The sequence below is a fragment of the Sinocyclocheilus grahami genome, unplaced genomic scaffold (genome assembly GCF_001515645.1).
Source record: "Sinocyclocheilus grahami isolate Dianchi unplaced genomic scaffold, SAMN03320097.WGS_v1.1 scaffold657.1, whole genome shotgun sequence".
NCBI lineage: Eukaryota > Metazoa > Chordata > Actinopteri > Cypriniformes > Cyprinidae > Sinocyclocheilus > Sinocyclocheilus grahami.
Genome location: NW_015505836.1, coordinates 1,037,188 through 1,050,039, shown reverse-complemented (window position 1 = coordinate 1,050,039; position 12,852 = coordinate 1,037,188). Strand labels below are relative to the sequence as shown.

The window sequence follows — 12,852 nt, the reverse complement described above, 5'->3', positions numbered from 1 at the left end:
TAAGAACTTCATTTGGACAACTTTAAAGATGATTTTCTCAATATTTACATTTTTTTGCACCTTCAGATTCCAGATTTGCCAAGTATTGTCCAAACCATACATCAATGGAAAGCTTATTTATTCAGCTTTCAGATGAAATATAAATCTCAATTTCGAAAAATTGACCCTTATGACTGGTTTTGTGGTCCAGGGTCACTTATTTCATACGTTAATGTGTTCTTTTTTTAATTAATTTTATAAACATGAGGTTAAGTGTCATTATATATTTGTTAATATATTATTATTTGTTTATAGTGTCATTATATATATATATAGATAAATATATAATTGATTTTTTTAATACTAAAAAATCCAATAGTCCAATATTTTTCATACATTTATGTGTACTTTTTCTTTATTAATCTTATAAACATGAGATTAAGTGTATTTTTGGGAAACATTTTATTGGTCACTGGACATTGGTCATCCAAAGTGACTTATTGATTGCAAAATTGATAAGTTGTGGAGCAAGGGGAAAATTGCAATAGGAAGTCTCTGCTTCATGGGCCTTTCTTACTAGGGTTCAAACCTGTGACGTTTAATTCAATCCAAACATCTGCATTCTCTGTTTGACTCTACAGCCCAGAGGTCTGCCCACGAGCTGCCCATGGTGGAAAAGCAGGACATGGACGCCTGTTCGGTTCTCGGAGGCCAGCAGATGATTCTCACCGGCCAGAACTTCAGCGCAGATTCAAAGGTGCTCTTCATGGAGAAGACTCATGGTAAGTGCTTCAAGATTCGTTTTCAAAGATTACAAGTCCATGTGGAATCTGCACTTTTTTCCCCCTTTTTTTCACTTTTTCTGTGCAGATTTTGAGATATAATCACCCCAAGAAATAGTTTATTGCAATAGTCCCGCCTGTGTTAACATAGTATGTATTGAAACAGGAAGTTGGGGCTGGACATACTGGATGTGTGTGGTTTGTTACTTGATTCTGCTAATCATGCTAATGCCTTGCTCAAGTCCTCCAAGTAATAACTTCCCAGGAGGACTTACTGCTGGTGTAGTACTTTTACTATTTCTGCTGTTTCTGTTTATTTTTGTTTTATATTTATTATTTTATATTATTATTATTGTTATTAATTTATTTTTATTTTAAATATGGTAAAAAGTGTCAGACAGAGCTGGGAGTACTACACTTTTTTTGTAGCTGAAAGCATGATCAATTCAGCCACTAAATTGAATGAACAAACAAGTTAACAAATTGCCTTTAGTTTACGTCACAGCGAAACAACACTTGACGCTTTGTACTTTGAACGTAAGCACTGAAGCTACTTAATTCCTGTCAACTTCAATGCAGCCCATACGTGGTTGGGAAAGGAAATAAGGTTAGAAAAGAAACACAGATGGGCGTTTTATTGAACAAAAACTTTGTTGTTTACATTTTAAGGAGTGTTTATCAGGGTTATTATAGTTAACTAAAACTGAAATTTAAAACTAAAATTAAAACCATAAGAAATTGTTACTTAAAAGAAAAAAACGTTAACTGAAAAAATAAGAAATATAAAAATAATTTTCAGCTAGCTACCAAAGCAACATTTCTCATTTTAGTTTGATAACTTGATGTACTAAAATAACAAAAACTAAAACTGAATCAATGCAGCCCATACGTGGTTGGGAAAGGAAATAAGGTTAGAAAAGAAACACAGATGGGCGTTTTATTGAACAAAAACTTTGTTGTTTACATTTTAAGGAGTGTTTATCAGGGTTATTATAGTTAACTAAAACTGAAATTTAAAACTAAAATTAAAACCATAAGAAACTGTTACTTAAAAGAAAAAAACGTTAACTGAAAAAATAAGAAATATAAAAATAATTTTCAGCTAGCTACCAAAGCAACATTTCTCATTTTAGTTTGATAACTTGATGTACTAAAATAACAAAAACTAAAACTGAAATAAAAAGTAATTAAAACTTTATAGACGTGTAAAAAAAAACTAAAAAGGACAAAAACAACAACAAAATTACTAACATTTTAAATGAAATAAAAATTATAAATTAAAAACGAATTCTAAATATGAATAAAAACTAATAATAGTATCTCAAAATCTGCTAAAAGTGAATTTTGTTTTGTTATAAAAACTTTATAGACGTGTAAAAAAAATGAAAAAGGACAAAAACAACAAAATTACTAAATAAAAAATACAAATATAAATTAAAAACTAATTCTAAATATTCATAAAAACTAGTAGTAGTATCTCAAAATCTGCTAAAAGTGAATTTTGGCTTGTTATAAAAACTATAGACGTGTTAAAAAAACTAAAAAGGACAAAAACAACAAAATTACTAAAATTTAAAATAAAATAAAAATATAAATTAAAAACTAATTCTAAATAAGAATAAAAACTATAGTAGTATCTCAAAATCTGCTAAAAGTGAATTTTGGCTTGTTATAAAAACTATAGACGTGTTAAAAAAACTAAAAAGGACAAAAACAACAAAATTACTAAATAAAAAATACAAATATAAATTAAAAACTAATTCTAAATAAGAATAAAAACTATAGTAGTATCTCAAAATCTGCTAAAAGTGAATTTTGTCAATGTTTAGAAGTACACTTACGTACAGATGACCTCAAAGCGAACAAAACATTTTTGATTTCATGAGGTTTTTAATAACAGGTCTTGCCATTTTCTTTTCATGTAACAAAGTTTTTGTTTTTTTGTCATTTCCACTATTGCTTTTATAAGGCACTTGTTTTTGTGTTTTTTGTTTGTTTTCTGTGACTCACACTGAGAAGCAAACTATACGCTGACAATCTACCCATCAACAATTTGCACTATTTTGCAGATAAGAGGCAAAGCGTCATTGTCCTTTCTTTGTTGTTGTTTCAGTGTGCGGGTGGCACTTCTGTTGAAGAGTGTGTCGCCTTTGTGTTCAGTGACAAACATGGGTAGAGTTGCTCTTGTGTGTTGTCTGGCTTATTTGATCAGACATTATTCATAGTGCACAAACAATGTAATGCGAAATGGTTGTTTTGTCATTCTGTTCCCATATTCATGAGTCATTGTTTTATCTGAAACTAACAGAATAAATACTCGAACTGAACAGCTGCTAAAACATCATTGCAGACACACACAAACTCAAGGCTGAACTTTATGAATGACAGCGGACTGCAAAAGACCATTAGGCTTTCATTTGAATTGTGACCTTCTCTAATCTGTTTCACTCGCATTTGCATGAAGTTTTAGATTTCTGATCTGAATACAGTGTCAGCTTTATGTACAAACACTGCAGCGGCTGATCTACGTTGATTCTTACCGGGTTCCAGTTTCACTGTCGTTATCAGATGGGTTTACCTGTTTTTCTAGTCTTTTTTAGTCTACATTAAAGTTGCACTGAATTAATTTCAAATGGGAGTTTTTTGTTTTTAGTTGACGAATGTAAGCTTTGAGGCCTGCAATATGCAAGTGCACTCTTAAGTTGACAAAATAAGCTTTTAGCAGATACAAGCATCTTACAGTAATGATAACATCATCATACTCGGGGCTTATATAATTTTTGTCCAATTAACTGCTCTCTAAAATTTCCAGAAGTAAGTAGCATATCATCTGTAGAGCATGCATTTAAAAACAATACCATATCTCTACAAATTCAAAATGAAGGCAAGACGCTACAGGCAAAAACATTGTTTTCATGCATTATTGTTGATCTGGCTTTACATAACATGTTGTTTCAGACTAGTGGAACAAATACATCTAAAATACACTTTAAAGTATTTTTTTCTCGCACTTTGTCTATTACAAAACATATCTTTAAAGGCTGTTTTTTTTTCTCCACTTCAGTAGTACTTATTTACAACTTAAGTTTTATTCTTATCTATATTCTGAAGGTTTTTAGGGAGGGATTTCTTCATATTATATAATTTGCCTGATTTTATACAACACGTTATTCCTGAAAAAAAATAAAATAAAATTAGTGAAAATATATAAAAACAGATATCCAAAATTCTCTCTGTAAAAACCTTTAGCTCTAATATGTCACCAAAATGAAACATGAAACCAATGTCCAGATTTCAGTTCTGGAAATGTATGCAAATTAGTACATATTTAATTAGATAATTCATTTGCATGTTTAAACATAATATTTAAATATGCAATCTTTATCCTAAAATTTTTATCCTATTCACCTGCGGTGGCTTTTCTTCATCCCAACCATTTAAATGTTAACCATTTCCCATTCCCCAACTTGTTTATCCATTAATATTGATCAATAACAGAACAACTTCTGTTCCTGGTATTACTGTGAACATTAATTGTTGTAATATTACCTCTAATTAGTTTCCATTTAGCTTCTATACATTTTCTTTCCCCAGTCTGTACAGTGATTTCCACTACAGTGTTTAGGAAATGCATCACATTATTGAATTAAAATGTGTTGCAAATGCCATTCTGTATTGATTTTAATCAGATCTTGAAGAGTTTAGTGTCCTTAAAGACTAGAAGGTCTCATAAGAAGAGCATTTAGTGTATGAAGTGTGTGTTTAGAGGTTGTTGTGGTGTTGGTGGCAGAGCCTTTTGCCTGCAGGTGTCATTGTTATGGCACCCCCCCACACTGTGCTCTTTCATGCATGCTAAACGGCAGATGGATTGTGTCTGTCTGTGTGTGTGTGTGTGTGCGCGCGCGCGCGCTATGACTACTTGCTCTTATTGATGCTGTTTTTTTGCCTCAGACAGGTGGCACCCGGCAGTTTTGCTTGCAAATAAAATCCAGTCACAGCTGTGTGATTAGAAAGTGTTCCTTCAACCTTCAAAGTTCTCATTGCCGGTTTTTGTTTTTGCTTTTTTTTTGGCCCATTGTGTTCACATTTGCTTCACTACTGCTGTTTACATTCTGTTTTATTGATGTACGCAATGTGTCGTCTGCTTTTTGCTTGTTTTGGTAGGATGCAAAGTTCTGTTTATTGATCTTTTAGGTGTAGTCGCCTGGTAGAAGCCAGTGTGTTTAGTCTGTCAGAAAAGAGTTGTGACTCATCAAGTGCTCTTTTAGGTAACTTTTTGATGTTGCTTTTCAAGGGTTAGCCCCTCTCTCTCCGTAACTAAAACATTCCCTTTTTCTAAATATACAGTGTGCTCACAAAGTATTTAAACACTTAAAGGTCATATGTGTAATTGACAGGAGGGTGAGAATGGTCAGATTTATTCAAGATCCTCTCTCTGTTTATTTTAACATACCGACGAGCATGACACAGCGACAGTTTTACATTAAAAGATTCTAGGTTTTTACATTTATTTCTATTAAATATTAAAGTGAAAGATTTTACATAGCTTTGTAATGTTGTAAAATTTATTTTATATATTTATATAATAATATATTGTATTATATAGGGATGCACGATATATCGGCCACCATATCGGTATCGGCCGATAAATGCTCATTTTTTCTGTTATCGATATCGGCCTGATAAGAAAATTTGGCCGATATCTTAAAGCCGATAAATAATGCATTATTTCCTTCAGAGACACAGATGCGCGCTGTTCGTTTGCAGCCTTTTGTGCAATTGTACGTTGTAATATTGTGTTTATTTGATGTATATCTGATTTATCTCATATAGAATGCGTTTGGTTAAGTTAAAAGAGCGCTTCAGTTTACCGGTGATCATCTTTAGCTCAGCACACGCAGCTCAAACAGCAGTGCACAACATTAATAACTATGATTGGGAATGTCGTGTATATAACATTCTAATGAGAACATTATTATAATAAAACGTTGTGAATTCTTTGGGTTTAGTTGCCGTGTTTCAGCGCGTTGATATGGGAAGAGCGCATCCACAACAGGATCACACATTCTGACTATAGCACGCAATAACTGCATCATTTTGTACATATATAAGTTGTAATATTATGTTTATGTTGTATTAATATTAATCTCAGGATGCAATATAATATATTTTTATTTATTAAAAATAATAAAATCATTTTTAAATATATAGCTATTATTTTACAATGCCAGTGCTGCAGAAATGATATACTTAAACGTTGCTTTAGATGACAAAATGTCAAAACAAAAAGGTAGCCCAAGCACCCTTTTTCAAGCAGAACATTGCTTCAAAAGAAGTCTGTTAGGTTTTGAATTATAAAACAGTTAAGTTAAAAGAGCGCTTCAGTTTACCGGTGATCATCTTTAGCTCAGCGCACGCAGCTCAAACAGCAGTGCACAACATTAATAACTATGATTGGGAATGTCGTGTATATAACATTCTAATGAGAACATTATTATAATAAAACGTTGTGAATTCTTTGGGTTTAGTTGCTGTGTTTCAGCGCGTTGATATGGGAAGAGCGCATCCACAACAGGATCACACATTCTGACTATAGCACGCAATAACTGCATCATTTTGTACATATATAAGTTGTAATATTATGTTTATGTTGTATTAATATTAATCTCAGGATGCAATATAATATATTTTTATTTATTAAAAATAATAAAATCAATTTTAAATATATAGCTATTATTTTACAATGCCAGTGCTGCAGAAATTATATACTTAAACGTTGCTTTAGATGACAAAATGTCAAAACAAAAAGGTAGCCCAAGCACCCTTTTTCAAGCAGAACATTGCTTCAAAAGAAGTCTGTTAGGTTTTGAATTATAAAACATTTTTTTTAATGAAGAATATTCCTCCTACAACATTTATTTTCAGATGCCTCTTGCTTTGATGTTTTGTTATATAATGCAATGACATTTGTACGTTCAATTTTAAGAGTTTCTACAACAAATACAGTCCAAATATTTTGGGCACCATTGTATGTGATTGCCATTTGCATTTCTACTCTAAAAGTGAAATAGAAGAATAGAAATAAGTATTGCTTTTGTTGTGGAGGGTTTCCCATCTTGACAGAGCGTTCTGAACAGTTATGACTGTGAAATCCCTCTGAAATGGAAGACAGCTGTCTTTGGCTGGAATTTTGTTGGCTCTTGCCGATTTCGCTCTGTACGCCGAGCTGGGCTTCCACTCTTAAAGCTTCTATGGCTAATTATAAGAAAAAGTAATAAAACAAACCCATGGGATCCTGAATAAGGAGCTTTGGAACAAACTGCAAACAAACAGAATGGCCAAGGATGAAGCACTCATCACCTGTCGCGGGTGAAACGGAGCAGTTTGATCATAAAGCAGTTTTAAGACGTTGTCCTGGCACTGCTAGTGGAATCCCCCTCACTAGTCCTGACTCATTTGAGCCGCACGTCTCTCATTTGCAGCCCAACGAGGGGTTTCCCACATGCTGCTGTGATACGGAGCAAAATCGTTCCTGGTTTAGTGACTAATTCGGCAGGAATGCTATTTTCTGTTCTGGTTTAAAAGAGATATTTTTTTGGTTAATGTTGTTTATTTTCTATTACTATGGTTTTTGGATTTTGTGTATAAATTCAAGCATGGAAGACAGAATGCAACGTGTGCTGTTATGTAATTCCTTTTGAAAAAGATCCTTGGGATTAGGGATGCACAACTCTGGTCATAGATAAGGTTGATGAGAGAGCTTTGAGTTCATACTGAGATCTCGGACTTTTGATTGAGTATACATTTCTGGGATCTTTTACTTTTGCCAATTTGAGCATGTAGTGTTTTTTGACTGTCAGTAGTGATGTCTAAAGAAATGGGTAGAAATGTGTGTATAAATTCAAACACTGAAGACCGAATGCAATGTGAGCTATTATGTAATTACTCTTTTACTGTGCGTTCACACCGCCGCCATCGAGAGCGTCAAAAATTGCTCTGGCCGCCCTGCCAACAACGCTGTAGAAAGATTTGTGGACGCTCTGACGCTCTGATGTAGAATGCTTATCTTGTATTTAAAGGGGATGCATTAAATATTGTTGTGGACGAAGTATTAAGATCCTTTACCTCATAATGTATATAAAACACTAATACCACACTGTAAAAATACTCTGATACAAGTAAAAGTCCTGCATTGAAAATGTTACTTAAGTAAGTATAATCAGGTATAAACATTACTTAATGTAAGTATAATCAGGAAAATTGATTTAAAGGTTTAAAAGTGAACTGGGACTATTATACTATTATTTATTATGTCATTAGATTATTATTACTATAACAACACGTCATAGATTATTGGGAAACCCGCCACAGCAATAATCAACCTCTCCTCCATTTTGCTTGGGAACTAATGTGGTCGGAACCAAAGTTTGCAGGACTGCGTTCTCTGGAATCCTCTCAAGCGGTGGACTTCTACGTTCCGATTGGTTGCCGCCAGATGCCGCCGAACCGTGTCATAGCTTATTACCATAAAGTTGACCTGATTTCAACTTTCCTCGATGCCCTCAACGTCCAAGTCACGCCGTGCCGCTGCTCGACGCTACTTGACGCCGGCTCACATTGAAAATGAATGACTTCCGGCCACTTTGACGCTCTCAACGGCGGCGGTGTGAACGCACAGTTACTCTTGGGATAGGGATGCACAGTGCAGACCATTTGGTCTTACATAAAGTTAATGAGAAAGGTTTGTGTTTGTACTGAGAACTCATATTTTTATCTGCAGACTTCGCCAATCTGAGCGTGTGTTGTGAGGTCAGCATTAATGTCTCAGGAAGTGGGTGTGGGGTAGAACTGTGGGTAGAAATAGGTTGAAATGTAACTGACTTGTGCCGCATGCAATCTCTATAGTATGGGAACCAGTCTGTAGGCGAGGAATTATGTAAGAAACCTATGATCTATGGATATGACAGATGAACCCACAACTCATCACCTACTTTACCTGTCAAAACAGAGTTGAGTCATTAAGAACTTAAGGGAAGAAGCAATGTGTGCCAATGAGAAAGGTCAAAGTATTGTGATCATAAAGCCGATTGGCTAAACCTGGATTTTCCCAAACAACTGAGGAAAGAACTTTGACTCAAAGCATGTGTGATGCAAGACTGTTTGTCTCACAAATAATGAGATAGACAGACAGACAGACAGAGAGATAGACAGACAGATAGACAGATAGATAGATAGATCTAATCTCAGCTTTAATTGGCAACCCAATTTGAACTAAATTAATCATCAATCTTTCTATTTCCAGATGGACAGCAAATTTGGGAATTGGAAGCCACAGTTGACAAAGACAAAAGTCAGGCAGTAAGTCCAACATCTGCATTACATATATAACTATACTTTCTGAAGGTTTATATTCAGTGGTCTTCTTGTATACCATCTATACTGTAGATGTGCCATATAAAACAATTATCTCATTCACAGAGCATGCTGTTCATTGAAGTGCCTCCATATAGAGACCCATCCATTTGCAATCCTGCCAAAGTCAACTTTTATGTAATAAATGGGAAACGGAAGCGCAGTCAACCGCAACATTTCACCTACACGCCTCTACCAGGTGCGCAGAGTCTTTTTGCTCTTGCTCTCTTAAGGTGGTTAGGGGTATTATTTATTGTACTTGTAATATTTTTTATATGTGTATGACCTCAGTTTGCATTTAGTATATTGAATATAATTTAACTTTTACATGATATGAATGTTAAAGGGATAGTTCAGCCAAAAATGACAATTCTGTCATTAATTACTCACCCTCATGTCGTTCCGAACCCGTAAGGCCTTCGTTCATCTTCAGAACACAAATTAAAGGGGTCATATGATGCTGCTAAAAAGAACATTATTTTGTGTATTTGGTGTAATGAAATGTGTTTATGCAGTTTAAGGTTAAAAAACACATTATTTTCCACATACTGTACATTATTGTTTCTCCTCTATGCCCCGCCTTTCTGAAACGCGTCGATTTTTGCAAAGCTCATTGGTCTGAAAAGGCGAGGTGTGCTGTGATTGACCAGCTATCCAGTGCGTTGTGATTGGCCGAATACCTCAAGCGTGTGATGGAAATGTTACGCCCCTCACCATATTGTGATGATGCCCTGTCAGACCGGAGTGATGATTCAAAAACATGAAAACCCATTATAAACAAGGCATTCGTTGCATCCGGTGGGGGACATAATTATGGATTATAATGACTTATACTGTCTTTTTACGCATTGCGTTGCATCGCGCCGCGTAAACATAAAACCATGTCTGCATTTGTGATCGGAGAAATTACAAACAACAAGCCCTACTCTACACTGCCCAAAAAAATTGCTTTAAATATATAAAATATAAAAACTCTTTAAATATAAAAGACGTACTTACAGTCTTTGAGTCAGAACAGCCGGCATTGTAGTCTACTCTCCCAGCATCAGGAGACGGTCCTCCATAAAATGTGCTGCACACATCTGAATATTTGGGTTGAAGTTCTGGAACAGTGTTGTAAATACAACTTAACCACTGATTTCTAGTCGTGTCCATTTTTGGAAGGCCAAACAAAGTAGTTTCGCTTTCACAGCGTCACGCACGGTGGCCTAGAGTGAGCAGAGGTCGGGGGATAAAGTGAGGAATGGCCGGAGGGCTAGAGTGAGCAGAGGCAGCGGATTGACCCCTTTAAGATATTTGATGAAATCCAAGAGCTTTCTGACCCTGCATAGACAGCAACACAACTGAAATGTTTTATGGCCCAGAAAGGTAGTAAGGACATCGTTAAAATAGTAATTGTTAAAATAAGCAGAGGACTGCACACGCATACATTGTGGCACTCTCGTGAATGGCAGTGGAGACGAACCCGGAAGAGAAGAAATCGTTGAATAAAGTTGTTATTTTTGTTTTCTTTGTGCACAAAAAGTATTCTCGTGGCTTCATAACATTACGGTTGAATCACTGATGTCACATGGACTATTTTAATGATGTCCTTACTACCTTTCTGGGCCATAAAACGTTTCAGTTGCATTGCTGTCTATGCAGGGTCAGAAAGTGCTTAGATTTCATCAAAAATATCTTAATTTGTGTCTTGAAGATTAACGATGGCCTTACAGGTTTGGAACAATGTGTGGGTGCGTAAGACAGAGCCAGTGGATGAATATGAATCTGGTCGGATGGGTTATTCCATGTCGCAGATGCTGGGGGTGTCTCCCCAGCAGTACTATAACCCTCGAGGGGTCATCACCCCAGAGAGCAGCCTGGTTCCTGGCCTTGTCCCCTGTCAGCAGGCCCGCCTGGGTGTCTCCCCTCCGGACCACCGATTTCAGCAGCAGAGCCCAGCCATAATGTACTCCCGTCCTGGAAAGAGCTTGTCAAGCAGTCCTATTTACTCTCAGACGGGTGCTACTATGATCCCAGACTCCCATCGATCAGTTCTGGTCCACACGGGTTCCCCAGCCCAGTCTGCTCACCTGGCTGGCCAGCATCTTTCCAACCAGCATCCCTCAATCATCCAGTTCTCTCCCACCAACCACCACCTGCTCAGAGGAGTAGATCCTCCCACACCACCACCCCCAGAACATCAGCACATCATTTATTGTGAGGGCTACAATCAGCACGGTCCTCAAGCCACAGGGGCAAACCGTTCACCAGCACCAGCCCTGGCACCTCAGCATCCTCAGAATTACCCCACAGTCATCCAACAACAGCCCTTCCTCCAGAGAGTGGCCAAAGACAGGTCACCTCCCGTCCAAGTTGAGCCCCAGAGAGGTTCCTCGACGGAAGAACAGAGAACCAGCGTTCCTGGACGAGTCACAGTCAAGCAAGAGAACTTGGACCAGGCCTACCTTGATGATGGTGAGTAGCTACAGGTTGACCAACTGCTCTTCTGATGGTTGCTAGTAGGCGTTCATAGTTGTATACTGGTTGGGAAACTTTAGAAACTGATTCTTACATAGTGTGTCAATCTACACAGTGGCTCAGAAGCATCAAGAGACACATGCTTTCAAATTGTCCGTAAAAATATGTGGTCACAGGAATGCATTGTCAGGAGCCATTCTGTCACATTCTTTGACAGACAACATGCTAATGCACCATTAGAAATGTCCCTGTCTGCTTTTAGACAATAGCAGGAAGAGTGCTTGTCAAGTCCATCTCTTGTTGTGTTAACATTTAGTTTTTCATTTTCTCACACATATGACTCAAGGACAGTGAGACACTAGCAATAATGTGTATTATATAAAGTGGAATGAATGAAAGATCTATTTTGTACCACTGGCTTTAGAGAATATACTTTCCATTACTCAGTAAGAATGAAATGGGAATGAATTAGGTAGAATGAATTGGATGGATACGGCTGCACGTTTCCTTACACACACCCTCTGTTTTGTTTTTCAATTGTTTCAAAAAAATACTTTGAAAATGGCCAAACCACGATGTGGCAGAATACTGGCAAGGGAAGGCGTAAGATTCCAGTGTCACTTCTGTAAGGCAATTTGGGAATTCAGGGGGTCTGGTGGTACATTATGTCTCATGCAGGGGGTTCCTGACAAGGAAATGGGTGATTTTTCACCCTCACAAATAAAAAAGGAAAAGAAAACTGCATAGCTCCAAAACTTCTTGGACATGTTGACAGTGTTATGATTCGCAAAACAAGTGCCATGGCAACCCATTGTCAAACAGTGGAATGGGCTGCCTGGGAGAGCTGGGGAAAGCCTTTTTGTTTGTTATACTTGGCCAGGGCTTCCTCTTGGCCCTGTGCCCCCCAATGCTGCGGGGGGAACCCACGAGAGGATTCGCTTTTTTTCCACAGGTCGCACTCTTGCCAATCTGGAGGATATAACTCTTATTTGCAGCTGCTGCACTTATCCAGAAAGGCAGCCTGATCTGAATAAGATAGTGATGGGTGGGAGTCCGCAGGAAAGGGAAAGGGCCATGTTGGATGGAAAAACTGAAGCGGATGGGTCCGCGAGCCAAAGATGGAATTTCTTCTGCATACTCTAATAGGGTTTCCCTGAGTAAACAGCAACGCTGAAACTGTAGACACGTCAATAGAGAGTTACTATGAGATTCCCGGGAC

At 36.9% G+C, this 12,852-nt stretch overlaps 1 protein-coding gene across 2 annotated transcripts in view; it reads left to right on the top strand.

Annotated features, from left to right (window-relative positions):
* Positions 1–12,852, top strand: part of LOC107558753 (nuclear factor of activated T-cells, cytoplasmic 2-like) — a 37,443-nt gene that overhangs the window by 12,368 nt on the left and 12,223 nt on the right. Inside the window, exons 6-9 of one of the 2 annotated variants that reach the window (XM_016242428.1) lie at positions 621–761; positions 9,064–9,119; positions 9,240–9,389; positions 10,916–11,630. In XM_016242428.1, the coding sequence (XP_016097914.1) occupies positions 621–761; positions 9,064–9,119; positions 9,240–9,389; positions 10,916–11,630 (1,062 nt within the window). The remainder of the gene's footprint in view (positions 1–620; positions 762–9,063; positions 9,120–9,239; positions 9,390–10,915; positions 11,631–12,852) is intronic. The other variant, XM_016242427.1, reaches the window with a different exon arrangement.